The sequence below is a fragment of the Rousettus aegyptiacus genome, unplaced genomic scaffold (assembly GCF_014176215.1).
Source record: "Rousettus aegyptiacus isolate mRouAeg1 unplaced genomic scaffold, mRouAeg1.p scaffold_m13_p_14, whole genome shotgun sequence".
Lineage (NCBI taxonomy): Eukaryota > Metazoa > Chordata > Mammalia > Chiroptera > Pteropodidae > Rousettus > Rousettus aegyptiacus.
The window spans coordinates 2,456,812-2,473,639 of record NW_023416289.1 but is presented as its reverse complement, the minus strand read 5'-3'; the positions used below and the strand labels follow the sequence as shown (position 1 = coordinate 2,473,639).

Here is a 16,828-nt window from a genome sequence, read left to right as displayed (position 1 = left end):
GCCACCTGGTTCCTCCCTCCCAGAACCCTGGCCCTGAGGGCGCCGGGGTGGCTGACGGGGAGAGACCCTCGTCCAGCACTGGGCCATGGCACCTGATCCACCCCGGGCCAGCGCGGGGACAGAGCTGGAGCCGGTGCAGCCTGAGGGGCACTGTGCAAGCCGCCCGGCCAGGCGGCCTCCCATAGGGAAGGCGTGTGTGGGCGTGGCCTTCCCCGGGCTCTGGGCTGGAGTCCTGTCCCTCAGCTCCCCGCAGGGCTGCCCAGGCACCTGGGCCTCCCAGCCAGACCTCAGCAGGAGAATAAGGACCAGAGAGGGCCGCCTTGATTGCCCCTCGCTGGACACCAGTCAGCCTCAGAAATGAAACACGCCTCCCGTCATTCATTCATTCAAAAGTACCGAGCCCCTGACATGTGCGGAGGGGCGGCGTCATCACCTTCATGGGGCTTATGTTCTGGTGAGGAAGGAAGGCAGACGTTAACGCCTTGAGATAATTCCTCTCGGCCACGAGAGCGCAGAAGGCAGTGGACATGGCCGACTCGGCTCGTCCTCAACCCTCTCCCCGGCGCCGGTCCCCTTTCCCAGGGGAGCCTCAGCCCCTCCACCCCCCGTCTTGTTGCTCACCCCCGGCCTGCCCCACCTCCAGCCCCGCGCTGGAGAAGTCTCTGAAAGCACGGCCCCCACTCCTGCCCCCCTCACTGTCCTGCGTCCCCCACCTCCGAGACCAGCAGCGTCCTCCCCACTGTCCCCCAGCTTGCTCCGCAGTGACCGCTGGGATCGCATTGACCCACGGCCCCTCCAAACCCGCCTTGGGCTGCAGCCTCGGGGCTGGGGTCCCCACAGTAGGAGCGACCAGCTGCCCCAGGACTGTGTTGGTCAGTGTCAGACTCCTGGGCCACAGCTGGATCCGATTTAGCTGGGAAGGTTGACAGCAAGGCCAGGCCACCAGCCGGCACGGCGCAGTAGGGCCTGAGCCTGCCATTTCCTTTTCCGTGGAGCTGCAGTTGCTGAGGACACCCCCAGGCCCACCCAGCCCACTGGGCCTTCCGAGCAGCCTGAGGAAGGAGGGGGAGGGACCAGCACTCGCTGGCAACCCGAGCTTTGTTCCCTGCAGACTGGTCTCCCTGCCTGCCGCTCGGGTTTTCCAGAACACGGGAGTGATGCCACCTGGATGTGGGGGTAAGTAACGTCTCCCCCCAGCTGGGCAAAGGGACACACATGTACTCATGCCCTCCTCCAAACACGTGCACGCACGCACATGCACACACACGTGCGAGTGTGCACAACACGCCACAGGGCTCTGCTGTCGGACTTCCGTCATGCCCTGGCTTGGGAATCCCAGGCTCTCAGAGCACGCAGCATATCCAGTCCAACCCTCATTGTCCAGAGCAGGGCAGGGACTTGGCAAAGGTCAGCCAGCAAAGCAGGCCCCAGATCCCAGCACACTCCACTGCGAATAAATAATATCTATTCATGATAACGTAACAGCATGTTTACTGGGTGCCTAATTTAAACCAGATCCCCTGATGGGTATTTGAAATACAATCATTCTTTTAAGTTAATTTGCAAAATAACTGGAGGGTTGGTGACGTCAAGCATTTTGCCAAAAGCCACATACTTAGTGGTGAAGCTGGGAGTGAAATCAGCCTGCCATCCAATGGCAGGATTTCCTCCCGCGCAGGCCTGCCGGAGGCCAGGAGTGGGGTCCATGCATGAACTCTCCCTGGGGCGGTTTGATCATTCTGGAGCTTTTCAAATGTGCTTAGTTTTTGCCCGTGTTATATACAGACATCCCAGCTGAGCTTAGAGCGCTGGATGCACAAAATGCTCAGTAAACCAGCAAAAAAGAGCAAGGTCCCAAGTGGTAGTAGAGACAAATCTGTCCAGGGCTCAGGAACGCCTTTAATGTTTTTCACGTCTGACCTGTCTTTCCTTCTTTTTGTTGTTGTTGTTGTTGTTTTTCTTCCAAAGCAGCCATCTACAGAGAAAGCCACTGTTCCTGTCTCTCTGACCTCCCTACCCCTCACTTTGAGAACTAAAACCCTGGCTTCCAATCTGTGTAATCCAGGCAGGGTGGGCATGTGACCTGGGGATGGCCAATCAGAATCCTCCCCCGTTGGCCACAGAGATTGGTGCAGAGCTGGACACGTGACTCAAAGCCAGCCAATGGGATTCAGTTCGGAGACTTTTGTTGGAGCCACCGGCCAATGGGATTCAGTTCAGAGACTTGTTGGAGCCAGTGGGAAAAGGCGCCCTTTTCACGATTGCCAGGGAGCTAGCAGGTGAGCCTGGCGCTCTCGGGGGCCATCCAGCCACCTGGCTCCCCGGTCGGGGTGCCCCCTCCCTCATTTGGGGGATGGCGTGTTAAGCGGGAGCGAAATTCCTCCTGACCCTGAACCGCGGCCTCTGAAGCTCCGCCATCATCGCTCCTTTGGCTCACGTGAGCCCGGCAGGCTCAAAGCGGCAAGCATAGCAGTGGGTTAAACACCACAGTGAATCGGAATCCTCCCGGCCCGCTGCTGTGGGGCTTGATGAAAACAACACCAGGGCAGGAACTAAGAATCCAGTAAGGTCAGCGAGATGAGGTCACAGGAAGCAGGGGTCAGCCTTCCGGCTCTGGCTGGGACATCAGGCGCCAACGGCCTTGGGCAGGACCCAAGTCCCGTCCATCCCCTGTAACGGCCTAAGCGCTGACCACACTCCCTCGGCAGGTGGGGGCGGCGAAGGCACAGGCGGGGCAGGAAGCTCTGAAAAGGTAGAGAGAAAATGTGAGCTCCTGGCCTGCGAGGCAGGTTGGAGGAGGACGACCTCGCTGGGCCCGCGGAACCTCGTGTGTGAGGATGGTCTTCTGAGGGGCCCTTGGCTGCGTTGGGACCCTCCAGTGTGCTCCTTCCTCACTCCGAGCAAGAAGTAGTTTGTGCAAAATAGCAGGGCTTTAGGAAGAACATTTTCTGGGTCGGGCGACCATCGTAAGTAGCCAAGAGAGGATGAACACGCTTCCGAATCCATTTGTTTCGAGTCTGCTGACGGGCCTGGCGGAAGTCACAGGGACACACAGGTTCCCGCCTCCCCCATGTCCACGCTCAGCCGTCAAACCCTCGTCCAGGTGCCGAGGTCATGGCACACCTAACGCAGTGTGTCTAAAGCTTTCTAAGTCGGAGTTGCATCCTGCGAGGAGCTGGGACTGAGGAGTCGTTAAGGATCAGTTGGTTACATGTTGGGGAACGTGACCTTTCTTTCGGGAACACGAACCTCTGTGTGGGTATCCGCAGGGTCCCGCGTTTAATGGCCACATGTGTTGGTCCCACTGGTCTGGAACTGAGATCTGGACAGACAGATGTGGGGGTTACTGCTGTTCGACAGGCCCCTTGCTTGTCGAAAAGCCCAGAAAGGGGTTTGGAATTGACTTCTGAGTTGGAACACTCCTCACTTTTTCTCCGTTTTGGTCCTGAGGAATTTAAAAGGTGTGATTTTTAAATAAGAATGTCCTTTTTTGTTGTTTTCAAAGAAGCTTTCTTGTTTCAGCGCTGGTTTTCAGCGTTGGACGCCATGTTGGCAGAGACCAGAGGGAAAGGAAGGGGATTCAAGTTGGCGGCCCGCTCAGAAATGAGTGCGGGCAGGTCCTTCCTTACCAGAGTTGCTCGCTTATCCAAGGCTGCAGAGCAAGACACATTCTTATGTCACTTTTTCTTTCTTTAAATTTTCTTTAAAAATGTTTTTACCAAAGTAATAGAAACGCATACTTTTTTTAATCAAGGGATAGAGACAGGCAAATAATGAAAAGCCCCCGCCCAAGTCCTTCTCTTGCTCTTTAGAGGGAATCACTTTCAACTTTGCCTTTTGGTGAATTAGCAGATTTGTAGCCAGTTCGTCAGAAGTACTGGTGACGACCTGGGACTTGCAGCTGGCATCTGAAGTTGGGCCATGGGCCGGAGCCCTTAACCTGTGGGATCCGATGCTGCCTCCAGGTAGGTGGTGTCAGCTTTGAATCGAACTGTAGGACACTCGGCGGGGGAGGTGGCGTCGGACAAGACGCATCTGGTGTCAGAAGTGGGAATGAAAACGGCTCGTCCACCACCAAGGCCCGGAGCGAGGACGGGAGAGGAGGAGCAAGGCGAGACTCGAGCAGGACCCGTGTCGTGGGCGGGGCGGAGTAACCGTTCAACAGGCAGTCTTTGGATTTCAGGTCATTTAAGGGACGGATGTTGACGACTACTAATTTTACTCTCTGCAAACGTATAAGAGGAAAGGCAAACCCATGCCTTCAGGAGGGGACAGAAGAAATTGGGCAAACGCGAAGGCTGGATCCAATCACCGAGCAGCCGGGCCTAGGACTGGGTCCGAAGCAGTGGTCATCTCGCCCATCTGGGGAGCGGGAGGAGGAAATGAGGTCGTGGATAGAGAACCCCTACTTCCGTGCCTGGGACACCGTGGATGCATCCGTCATCCTCACAGGCAGAGGGGAGAAACCCAGGCGTCTTGTCCCCCAACATTCCATTTTCCTTTCCCTTTGAGAACTTGTTTATTTAAGTGAAACTGTGGACCCTGAATCCGACAGACGGGGGAGGAGAAGCCTCTGGATCATGAGCCGCTGCTGGGGACATAGAAAATTGTAAAATTTCAGCCCACTCCTTGGAACCGCAAACACGTTTCATTTATTCCTGGTCACTGATGTCCTTGCTGAGGCCGGAACATCTCCCGCTTGTAAACGACACATCATTAGTCTCCATAATAGACACGGAACGAGCTCCCAGTGCACTAAGCAGCTGATCACATTGCAGAGGGTGTTCGGTGCTTTTCCACGGCGAACGCGGTCATTCGGTTGGTCCCCTGACGCCCGGCGCTAATGCGCACATGGACTGTCGTCCGCCCCAGCGCCTGCCAGTCTCGGGTGCGTCAGTATCCTCGTCACCACGGGCTGACCTTCTCCAGGTACCGGGCTCGGCGCCAGGCCCTTGGGGACTCAGACCTGATTCTAGGCTGCGAGAGATTACGAGGAGACTGAAGAGCGTTGGCTGACTTGTTTATTTGATTAAAAACAGAAAAAAAAATAAGTAAACCAGCTTCACTGTTATGAAATGAAGAGCAAAAGAGAGCCGCCCGGCTGGACCTGCTCCTGCCTCTGTCCTTGCACTTAACCGGTTTTATGATGTTCAGTCAGTGCGGACAATCGCACTGTCACTCAGCAACCAAAATTACAGACGATTAGGAAGCAGGAAAGGCAGAAAGAACAAAGGCGCAGGGTGACCCCCCTCCGAGCCCCCGCGTGGCCCCTGCCGGCAGCCACGGGGCCCTGGACGGAGCTTCGGGGGGAGGCGCCCCCCAAGGGGTCCACGTCGGTGATCTCCTCACCCCTCACGACTAGCCCGCAGGCAGGTGCAGCGGCCACACAGAGAGGCGAGTATCGTGGATGGGAAGAGGCAGGTCCGCAGTTTGAACTCCGGGCCCCGGCTCCTGGGCATCGCGCATGCTGACCCGCGGGGCCAGCGACTTGGGCCCAAAACATGCAGACAGCGCGGTTTATGGGAAAAGGTGCGATTCAGGGCTCAATAGTCCAGACAGTGAACTCGATTTTTTCCTTCCATGAGCGAAATGGAAGATGTTGGAGCGAAGACTAAGTCCCGTGTTTTTTCCTGTTATTTTTATAAAACGGATAAAGCATCATTGCTTTTCCTGATTATAAAATAAAACAAAATACATGTTGGATAGAAAATATAAAAAATGTAGAAAGTGAGAACCTCCCCACCACACAGCCATAGGTAACACCATTTGCTACAGGTGCCAGAGAAAATCGATCTCCATAATTTTCTCTAAACACACATATTTCTTAAAGATAAATGCAGCAGATTTGTTTCCAGCCTCAACAAACTAGTTTGTATTAAAACCGCCCCCCCAGGAGGTAGAGTGTAATTCTCCGCGCGTGGGCTGTCTTTAGCGACTCCCAGAGGATACAGCACAGAAAGAGAAAAATGGTCACTTCAGAGTGGAGGAATCTGACTGAGATTTATGATCTACTTTAAGGGATCAAGGTCTTCGTCACTAGTAATAAGTCTTACCTTTGGTCAGACGGCTACTGCGAAATCCCACAGACTGTGTGGCTGCAACAACAGACATTCATTTCTCACGAGGCAGACAGGACTGTATCCCCATTTGCAGATGGATAAGTAACTTGTCCCGGATCCCCAGAGCCGGTAGTGGACGGGCGGGCCTTGTCCGGAGGAGGCCTGGTCCCTCCGCGTCTGCTGACTGGGCTGCCCGGTCTCTCCCCGGGGGCTGCTGAGCCCCAGGCCCTTGGAAACACTGTCTCCAAAGGTGTGTGAACGCTCTCTCTCTCTCTCTCTCTCCCTTCGTGGCCCCCTCTGCAGAGTAAAGTTTTTTGGGGAAGAAACTGGGGCATTGAAGAAGGTGGGCATCGGGGCCGCCAGCCAGCACCCACTCAGCCTTGGGCACCCACGCATGGCCAGGGGGAAGGAAAGGGCGCCTTGGCTGACCCTCCCTGGGGGCCTGGCCCGGAGCAGGCGAGCCTGGCCAGGGACACTTGAGGCTCTGCTGTCATGGCCACCTGGGGTACCCGGAGCAGCTTCCTGCGCAGCCAGGCGGGGCCCCTGTGAGCGGCAGCTCCTGTGAGTGGCAGCTCCCTGCCGCCGCCCCCCCCCCCCCGTGCTGCTGGGCTCTGGGCCCTGCTTCCAGCGCCAGCCTCGGCCTGCAGGTGACAATGGGACACGAGTCCTGCTGCCTGACCGCATCCCTCGAGATGCCGAAGGGTCTTTGCAGCGTCCGAGCAGAGCTTCCGTCTCCCTCGTCCTCCTCCAGGAAGGCCTCCCGGACTCCCGCCCGCAGGCGGCTCCCCCGGAATGGGCTGGCTGTCCCCTCATGCGTCCCAGGGTCGCTCACACCTCAGGTCTGTGTTCAGGACCCGTCCTGTCTTCCTCCTTAACCCCCAAGTATGTCTTCTGAGCAGAGACGAGGGCGGCTTCACCCCAGAATCCCCCCCAGACCTCAGCCAAGAGCTGAGCTCACAGCAAACGTGGCGATGAATGAATGAGCACACATGTGACTTCGTGACAGCATTTAAAATGACGCAGCCGCCCCGTGACTCCTCCTAAGGGGACTGGCCGCTGCACAGCTCGACGCTCCGGGTCGTGGCGGAACCGTCTGGAAACCTGCATTTCAGGCCGAGCTCTGCCCTGACCTTCTGCCCTGGCCAGCTTGGCTCCAAGCTCTGGATGGGTCAGTAACAACCTTTCTGGCCCTGAGTTTCCTCCACCATAAAAAATAGGCCCGATGGAACCGTCGCACCCCTCACAGGGGATGGAAAAGGAAGGAGGCGCTGGCCCCCAAAATGCCCAGGCTGCTCCCGCCCACGCCGCCTGTCACCGGCAAGTCGGAAAGTGGCTCAGGGTGCCAAACGCCCACAAAAGGGGCTTTGGAATTCCGCGGCCTCACCCTGTGCTAGAAGCCTGTCTTCCCTCCGGGAGGTCTGAGGCAGCGGCAGGACCAGAGACGGCCCGGCTTGGGCGACAGGGCCTGCCGGGGGACATTTAAACCTGGGCAGTGGCCTGCCGGCCACATCCAAAGCTCTGAGGTCATTTCCCCTGATACTGGAGACGCGGCACCTGCTAGGATCCTTGGCGGATTCGAATGCTGGGCGTGCCCAGATCCGACGCCTCATGCCCTGGCGCCTGGCAGAGCGGTCTGGGAGGAGCAGACCGCCCGCCGCTGCCCAGTGCTGTGGCCCCCTGCGGGACAGGGTCCACCCAGGCCAGGAGAGCGGGGAGGGCCCTGAGCCGCTGAGCCCCTGCCCGCACCCTCTGAGGCTGACCTTGGGCTCAGGGCACTCAATTGGCAAGCGAAGGGGACCCCTCTGAAGCCCTACAAGGCCCTGAAACAGGATCCGGCCTCATTCTCGCAGCCCGTGCGGTGTTGACGCCACCGACAGTTGCTAAGCGATACGGGCATCGCAGGTACTGGCAGGGGGGGTTCCCCAGAGCCCTGGGCCGAGCCCGGCCACATTCTCGGCCCTCGGCAGGAGCCGGGGCTTTGCTGAGAAGGTGCTCGCTTGGAGGCAGCGTCTGAAGGCCGTCCTCAGGGTCCTGGCTGCCAGGCGGGCCGTGAGCTCACGGGCCACCAGGCTCTCGTTCTGGGACAGGAGGTCTCCAAGGTTGGTCCTCCCCCCTGTGGCCTGAGGACAAGGGAGAAACACAAAGCCGACGGACGTCCATAAAGGTAGAGGTTGTCAAGACTCGCATCTTCGAAGCCCCGCCCTTAATTCTGGGGTCGCGACCTCTCATTCCTTTTGGTATTAACACCTCCTGGCTTCTACGTAATAATAATGACGGTAGCGGGGCTGGGGAGTTTTCATGAACACCCTTTCACACGCCGACATCGACATTGGGGACATCAGTGACGGCTCCCTTGGTGGCTTCTCTGTCTCTTCCCCACCACTCCCTCTCTGCTCTCATCTCTCTCTCTCTCTCTCTCTCTCTCTCGTCCTAAAACCCAAAAGTCTTGGGATGAAAGGCAGGGGCCTGAAACCCGACGCGCTCCCTACGATGGTGCAGAGCCACAGCCATCTGTTCTTGGCACAGCGAGGTCACAAAGAAAGGGCGTGGCGAGCTGCCCTGGGGGAGCCCCGCAGAGGGGGTGGTGCTGGGGGTGAGGGCTGAGGGCAGAGACGTGGGGGGGGGGGGGCACGCGGGGAGCCACTTGTTTGAGATGTCCCGTCCGAGAGTCTCGTCCGAGAGGGCCCGGGTCAGGCCAGGCGGAGGCCAGGTTGCGGCAGGCCCCGGGGGGCCAGCGAGGGGCCGCGGACGCCGGCCTGTGAACCGGTGTCCTCAGCGCCAAACGTGTATTGTCCAGGACTCGAAATTCCAGACCGAACACGAGGTGAGCGGGAGGCTGCCGGCGGCGGGCAGGGCTCCGGCCTCCGTGTTCTGGGCGGGGGGCGGGCTCCGTCACCCTGTGGGCCGTTCCCCGGAGACCGCCGTGAGGCAGCAAAGGCAGTGCGTTTGCCGAGCCGGCCGGGGCCCCGTCGGTGGGGACCGTGGCCGCCTGGCGCGCGCTCAGGCTCCCGGCCCGCACGCTCGGGTCTGGGGCATTCCCTGCTGGAGGAAAGCGTGAATGATGCTTGTTTCCTATAACTCAGTCTGAGTTTTTTTCTGATCCCCTGATTTGCTCGGTGGCAGAAATGTCGTCTCAGACAGCTCGGGGGTGGTGCTGGCTGCATTCCTCAGGGCGCTTACGAAGGGCTCGTCACCAAGAGCCTACGGTGCCTTCTGTCCTCAAGCTTGCCCTCGGGGACACCCCCTCAATGCTCTAGGTGTAGGGTCCCCTCCGCGGTGGGGCTGGGACATGATTCCGCCACCCCCGGCCCTCGGGAGCTGCCCGCGGCCCCAGCCCTCCCTCCGTCTTGCTGCCCCCCAGAGTCCTTCCTGGAAAGTGGCGCTGGGGACTCTGGTCTTTGGCTCCCACCCGGCTGAGAGTTTTGCCACCAGCCCGAGGCTCATCAGGACACGGCCCTGTCGGCCCACCGGCGTCTGCTCCGGGGCCGCCCCTCGGCCCCTTGGGGAGAGGTGTAGGTCTTACGGAGCCCCGCCTCCATCTTGGAAGCATCAGATTTATCCTTTCTACTTGTCCAAAGGCATTGGCTTTGGAAACTCGAAAGCCAGGAAGAGAACTCCGTGGGGAGCGGGCTCGGGACGTCTGTGGACCCTGCAGGTGTCTCGGCCTTCGCCATTCCCCAGCACTGCTCCGTCCGGGCTCTGAGTCACCGCTGTGGTCAGAGCCGCCCAGGTCCTCGAGATGGTCGCACAGGAGACCAGTGGGGGCTTCAACTCAAGCGCAGGTGAGAAGCCAGGCGGCGAGGGGGTGGGGGGTGGAAATGTCACCAGCGGGGTGCAAAGTCGGGCCAGGCAGTCACCGCCATGACCCCGTGGCCCCCGGAGAGAAACAGGACACCCGGGGACAGGGGTTGCTCAGGGGACCCCGGGACGGATGGGAGGCAGGGCCCCTCTTTCCCACGGCCCTTTGAAATGTTGGAATTTTATTTATTGTTTTACTGTGGGCATGTACGGCCTCTTTTAAAATAATCGAAATGTTGATTTTTAAACCTGGAAGCGGTCAGCATATTCGCAGACTTCCTACATCACTCGGGGCTTCTGCCCTCTGAGCCTCAGAGGGGGTGGCCCTGGCCGGGAGCCTGAGCGAGCTCCAGCCAGGCCCTGCCCCTGACGCTGGGACCCCCGTTCCTCCTGGCAGTGTGGGGCCACCCCCACTCCGCCCACAGCGACTCAGGAGTGTGCCCTGGCGCCCGGCTGTGTGCCACCAGCCGCAGGTGTTGTTAGAGGACCTTCTCTCTACACGCAGCCGCAGGGGGGCCCAGACCGCCTGCACCTCTCCCCGGTCACCTGACGCCACTTCTGCCCCTCTCGGTCCCTCCGGACTGAGCGGCCAGCAGGCTCTCGCTCAGACACGAGTCGGATCCGGTCACGCCCTTGCTCCAACGCTCTCATGGCTCCCAGCTCACGTAAGATAGAACGGAAACTCTGCCGTGAGGCTCGCACGGCCGTCCGGCTTCGTCCCCAGGCTCAGCTCCCGCTCCCCACGTGGACGGTCACCGGCGGTCTCGCGGCACCGTCACACGCGCCCCTGGGGTCCGGACGGCGTCACGGACTCAGCTCCTTCCCTCTCCCGCCTGCTCCCCAAACTACATCCACACTATCTACACTTACTAGCGGGGAAATCGAAGTTTCAGTTCCTCGCCAAACCCTCCCCTACCCACTGACCCATTGATCAGGTCCACGTGAGCCCGACGAACCATCTGGTTGATTTAAAAAAAAAAAAAAAGAAAAAATTATATCAACAAGTTACATTCAGAATTCGCCAAAGTGGGGGCCGTGGTTTGGCAGGTCGTAAGTAGACCCAAGGAGCAGCGCCACGCAGGGCGGGGGGCTTGGCCGGCACCGACACACCCCCTGGGAAGGCGGCCTCTGCCTCCCCGACATCCAGCACCCCGCACCGCGACCACACAGCCCGCACCGTGACGGTCTGCGTGGAGTGGTGCGACAGCTCCTCCCCACCCCACCCCCCGAGTCGTGTGCTTGTCTCGCACGGAGCCCTCGGGGTCAGAGTGCGTGGGGCGAGCAAACGGCCATGGCGGCCACTACCGCGTCCGCCGTCCGCCCTCCCCGGCCAGCTCACCCCTTAGCCACGGAAACTGCCGAGCTGTTTATTCCCTGCCCCGACTCTTGCATAAGTTGTTTTCAACGAACACACGTGTCATTCCATTCCCACGAACCTGCCCGTGACAACTGCCGGCCGAGGCTGGGGTGGCGGATGGGCTTTGGGGCGCTCGGAGTGGGCCCTCTTCTGAGCGAGGCCACGTCGCTCCGGTCGCTAAGAGAAACACCTCGTCTTCAGTGGAAAACTTGGGCGAGGCGAGGGCGATGCGACCGCCTCCCTGCTGAGCTCAGGTGTTTCCACCGCCCGCAGAGGCTGTCGCGCATCTGGCCGCGGCGGTCACGTGTGCAGACACGTGTCTGTGGTCGGTGCTGAGGAGGTGCAGAGCGGAGTCGCAGGAGTCTCGTGGGAGTGCCAGGAAGGGGCAGGGCGAGCTGAGGAGCCTCCTGGCCTGCCCCGCGCGCTCAGAGGGTGGCGCCCCGTCCCCGAGCTTCGCGGGGCCCGGCGGAACCCCCTCACTGGTCATCCAGCCCCCGAGGCACGGGGACGGAGACGGCACGGGGCCGAGGGGAGCAGGACGCGCTCAGCTGCTCCTAGGCTGCTTGTGAGCATCTCTCAGGTGTGTGTGCCGTGACCCCTGGCCTACTTCCGACCTGTTGCTGCACGTTGGGCGACTCCCGTGGGTGGCAGCCGGGGTGGCTCCCAAAGCGCCCGACCGGCCCTCTCTGCGCGGGTAGGGGCTCCTTTGCGTCCGCTTCGGGGAGAATGGTGTGTGAAGTCAATTTAGAATATTTTGGGCCATCCGGAATGTCCCTCCTGACAAGGCCCGTCTGACACAGGTTTGTCTATTTCTTTGAATGAAAAAAAAAAAAGAAAGCTCTTGTTTTTTTCCTTCCGAGATTATAAGAATTATTGCCCAATCTTAAAGGGTCTCAAACCCAGGTTTTAAAAATTATCTGTCGCGTGAGCGTTCGCAGAGATTAGTTAGATACGACGGCCCCAGAACTTTCTCCAGCTCTGACGCGTTAAGATTCCGTGAACCTCAGAGATCCGTGTCAGTGAACACGTCTGGCGAAGCAGAATGAAGCCGGCGCGGGAAGTGTGGCGCAGGAAGCCACGGAGGGGCCTTGGTCGAGCGGACGGCCTGCCGTGGGGAGGGGGAGCGGGCTCCGGACGTCTGTGGACCCTGCGGGTGTCTCGGCCACTCCCTGAGCGGAGGGCCGGGCCGCGTTCCCAGGTGCAGCCGCGGACGCGGACCTGGCCTCCACGACGCCCGCCCTGCCCCTCTCTCCTGTTTTTGCCCTCCCCCCCTTCATCGCGACTTCCCCCGCCAACAGGTCCCCGTCCTTCCGTTTGTCACCCCTGTCGTGGCCTTTCTTCAGGTAGCGACTCGACTGCCCACGCGCACCAATAATCACGATTTCTTAGATGTTCAAACTCCATCTGACTCCAGCCCCCGGGCCCTGTGCCCAGAGCGAGAACGCGGAGCCCACGCTCCGTGCCCCTCCCAGCACCTGCGTCCAGGGCCAGGGGCGGGGGGACGCTGCCCTCCCCTTCGGGATGCGCCCCCTGTGCCAAATCCTTGCCCCTTCTGCAGCCTCACTGCTGGCTTTATTCAAGGTATTTGCGCACGAGGCGCCTCCCTCGGAAGATGGTAATGCCTCAAGGCTAGGGAATAAATTCACACATTTCTCTGGTCCCCACTGAACTTAGTACCGGTGGGAAAACTGTGCTTTTTTAAACGCGCGCATGGCTCTTTAAGAACTTCTCTGCTCCTTTTCAGTCCAATGATCGATCTTCCCCACCTCGCTTCCCCAACGAAACAAACAGATCTCTTCATAAAACAGGCGAGAAGGGGCTAATAACCAAATGGCGATCAGACCCTGAAATTTATCTTTCTTTCTTTCTTTTTGTTTTTTATACGGGAACTTGTTTTTGCCATTAGAATGAATTGTATTTATTTTTAGTGTTTAACATCTTTTTATTACAAAGTCATATAGTGAATGGTAAAAAAAAAAAAAATTACAGCAGTGCGCAAGTACGCGCCCAAGTGTAGAAGTCCCGCCCAGCCCCAGGTTGCTCCGCCAGGGTTATGAGCGGGAAGCCGCGAGGCGCTGCCCAGTGCCGTGGTCAGGGGACGGCGATGTCAGCCGACATGAATGCACAGAAAGATGAGCAGGGCACCCGATTAGCCTCACTCGTTCTCGTCTTTGTTTGGAGGATGATGCAGACGCAGCAACGTCTCAGTTCTGCAAAGCTTATAAACGAGGCGGTGGCGACGGGGTCCCTTGCCGTGTGTGACAGCTCCTACACAAGCTCCCCGCGGACTCCGTGCCCCAGAAACAGCACAGCTGTAGGGTCACCGTGACTCTGTGCTGGCACCGGAGGCTGGGAGCACGAGCAAAGGGGAGCCAGGCTGTGTCACCCGAAGCAAACGCAGCCGTGGGCGTCGAGAACTGTCAAGGTCCGGAACTTTCCTTCCCTGCACGCTCACTAGTCATCCAGGGAGGCAGAAGACATGGGTCTCCTGGGCCAGAGGCCGAGGACTGTATTACTCACAGCAATAGCGGTAGCAGAGGACCAGCCCCGGTTCCCACAGGGCCAGGTGACGCGCCCTCACAGGGGACCCCGTATGTATGTGGGAATCCATGTTTTACAACGAGCGTGAGTAAGCAGGCCTCCCCGTTGCTCCAGAGCTGGCCACGGTCCCCACCTCCGGAGGCTGCCAGCAGACCTGTGCCTCGCTCTGGAAGAAGGTGCTGTCTCGGCCTTCCAGGGCTGAGGTTGGATTTATTCAGTTGCGTGAAGATCAAGGGCAAGAGAGGTCGGCGAGGGCCGGGTCCCGCGGGTGGGAGGCCGGTTCAGTTCCAGGGCGGCGAGAAGCCACGGGCAGGGTCCAGCTGTGCGGCTTCTGCCGCGTTTCTTAACCTCTCTCTAGGTCTGTTCCGTCCTCCAGAAAGTGGGGTAACAATGGTGCCTATTTCCTAGGGGTTGAGTGGGGGTCTCAGGAGCACGCGACACGCTCAGCCGAGCGTGTGGCCCACGTGGGGGTCCGCCTGGCGAGAGGTCCGGCCTGAGAGCAGAGGCTACGCGGTCGACGTGTACGGGCCCACGCGACGCGAGGCCCCCCGCGAGGGCACGATGGCCCCTGCCGCCCCGGCGGGTTCGCCAGGGCCCGTGACTTGTGCTGAAAAGCGGTAAGGAAATAAAAGGGGACAGGGAGGCGGAGTGAGTGAAGAGGCGGGCTTTGGACCCAGCCGGACCCCGGCGCGAAGGCGGGCCACGCGCCCGCCTGTGGCCACGGCGTCTGGGCAGCTCACGTTCCCGCACCCCCACTTCCTCACTCATAAAATGGGGGAACAGCTGGCCGAGGCGGGAAGCCAGTGGGCACAAGGCGCGGACGCTCGGTGCAGACGCAGGCCGCGTGGACGGCGTGTGGTTCGTTCCCGTGGAATTAGTGTGTCTGGGCCTAAACCGTCACCCCACAGACGCAGACGCCCGGGGGGAAGGGGCAGACGGGCCCCAGCTCTCAGTGGGCCGGGCTGGGGGGTCTTGCCGGCTCCCTGGCCACTGCTCTGCCCCGTCCCCGTGGGGCCCCCTGACCCAGCTTCTCAGAGAGCGAGGAAGGGACATCCGAGGTCCCCCCCACTCACCCCGCTAGAGAGCCAGCGGGAGAAACGTGAGTCCTCTGGGAGTTTGGTCCGCGCCCCAGCAGGGCCTGGGGCAATGAGTTTAACGGACTCCTTCGTGAGGCCCAGAGCCAAGGAGCCGGAGGGGGCCGGGCCCGACTGTCTGCTTCTCCGGTTCCCTACCTGGGTTTCTCCAATGCGCATCCTTGGGTTGGCTCTGAGGCCTCCTGTAGGGAAGTCTGTGCCCGCCCACCACCGTTGCCATAGCAGCAACGTCTTGAAGGGTGCCCGATGCATAATGTACACCCTTGTTCCTTAGTACCCAGGGAAAGACTGTGGCCGCTCAGGTCTTATACTCTTTCCAAGAAAAAAAAAAAAAAACCCAACACCAGTTCACGTCGTTTAAAGAATCGCAGTAAGCGTCTGTGAGCCGCCGAAGGAGTTGCCCTGCCAGACCGGGGCCGACGCCTTAGGCCCAGGACTCGGTCATGGCTTCAGGCCTCTCGACACCTATCCAGCGGGTGAAGAACATCTAGAAAACCCGACGACCACCTCCCCTGCACTACACCCCCCACCAGTGCCAAATGTCCAGGTTCTGCGACCAGAACCGATTCTTTACTGTACGAATATCACATCTTCTCCGGCCAGAAATTTAGCAAGTTGCTGGAGACTGAACACCCCAAAACCATTGTCACATTAGTACCTGCCCCTTCCCTTTCTCTGGAAGGAAGATGATGAGGTGCGGGGGGCTTCGGGGGACTGGGGGTAACCAACGGACAGTGAGGACGCCTTGGGCTGCATCCAGGCTGCCTTGAAGCGGGGTCTGCATGTGGGGACGGGGCAGCTCAGGGCCTCCAAAGCCATATTCCGATGCCGACGGTCTGCGACCCGTCCGTGATTTCGCAGTGGGTCAGGCCTGCGGTTCGGTGCGTGTTACATCCTCCCGCGGCCCGATGGGGTGTGTCCTTCCCGGGACCTTTGCCCTCTGCCTGGAACGCATTTCCTCTGATCAGCTCTGTTCCGTAGAACTTTCTGGGATGATGGAAATGCCTGTTAACCGGTGCTGTCCCAGACAGCAGCCACCAGCGAGAGGTGGGCACGTCGCCCTTGAAATATGTCTCGCGTGACCGAGGAATACATTTTTTTTTTTTAATTCGAATGAATTTTCACTTAAACAGCCGCACGTGGCCTCCGTATTGAATGGCACGGCCCGAGACTGCCTCGTGGCTGCCGGCCCCTTTGCAGCGCGGGGGTCTCAGCTCTCAAAACCCTCCTCGGAGAAGCTGCCTCTCAGGACCGCTGCCTGCGGCAGGCAGAACGGCCACCTGGAGATGCCCACAATCTCCACCCCCAGACCCTGTGGCTGCGTCGCATTGCACGGCAAACGGGAACGCAGGCTGAGGGCGTCGGGCTGCTCACAGCTGGCCTTGACGGGGAAGGTCGCCCTGCGCCTTCTGCGCGGGCCCAGTTCAGTCCCGGGGTCCGTAAGAGAAAGCGCGTGCAGCGGCAGCCAGGGCTGGAGTCAGATGGCGCGGATGAAATGGGGGAGGTTTGAAAGGCGGGAAGAAATCAACCCACGTGGCTCGCTTCGAAGACGGAGGAAGGGCCCGCAAGCCACACACCGTGGGTGGCCTCTGGGAGGTAGGGACAGCCCGGCCCTTGGCCGACAGCCGTCATGCAGGTGGCGGCCTCTGTCCTATGACTGCAGTGGGGGCCTGGGTTCTGCCAACATCCTCCGGGAGGAGCCAGCGGAGGCCAGAGCCCAGCACTGTGGAGCCCCTCGAGGGGCAGGAGAGCAGGGCGGGGGAGGGGTGGGACAGAATTCAAACCTGGCAAAGCAGGTCTCTTTGAGGGCAGATGAGTCCACGTGGCGGAATAGAATGTATTTTCATTAGTCGTCTGTTAGCTCGGTTTATACGGTTTACACATTTAGGCCTGTGCCTGGGGCCCCCACGAGGGGGCCAGGCCCATGGCTACTCCCTCCCCCATCCGATCCGTCTCATCGGCTGGGTTTTTTTTCTCCA

The 16,828-nt window shown here is 59.8% G+C and overlaps 1 protein-coding gene across 1 annotated transcript; it reads left to right on the top strand.

Annotated features, from left to right (window-relative positions):
* The first annotated feature begins 664 nt into the window (after window positions 1-664).
* Window positions 665-16,359, top strand: LOC107512257. Its single transcript, XM_036232098.1, has 4 exons — window positions 665-1,176; window positions 9,638-9,841; window positions 10,255-10,427; window positions 16,088-16,359. Exons 1-4 carry the CDS (start codon window positions 1,169-1,171, stop codon window positions 16,357-16,359), a joined length of 657 nt encoding a protein of 218 aa, XP_036087991.1. The 5' UTR covers window positions 665-1,168.
* Window positions 16,360-16,828: the final 469 nt, after the last annotated feature.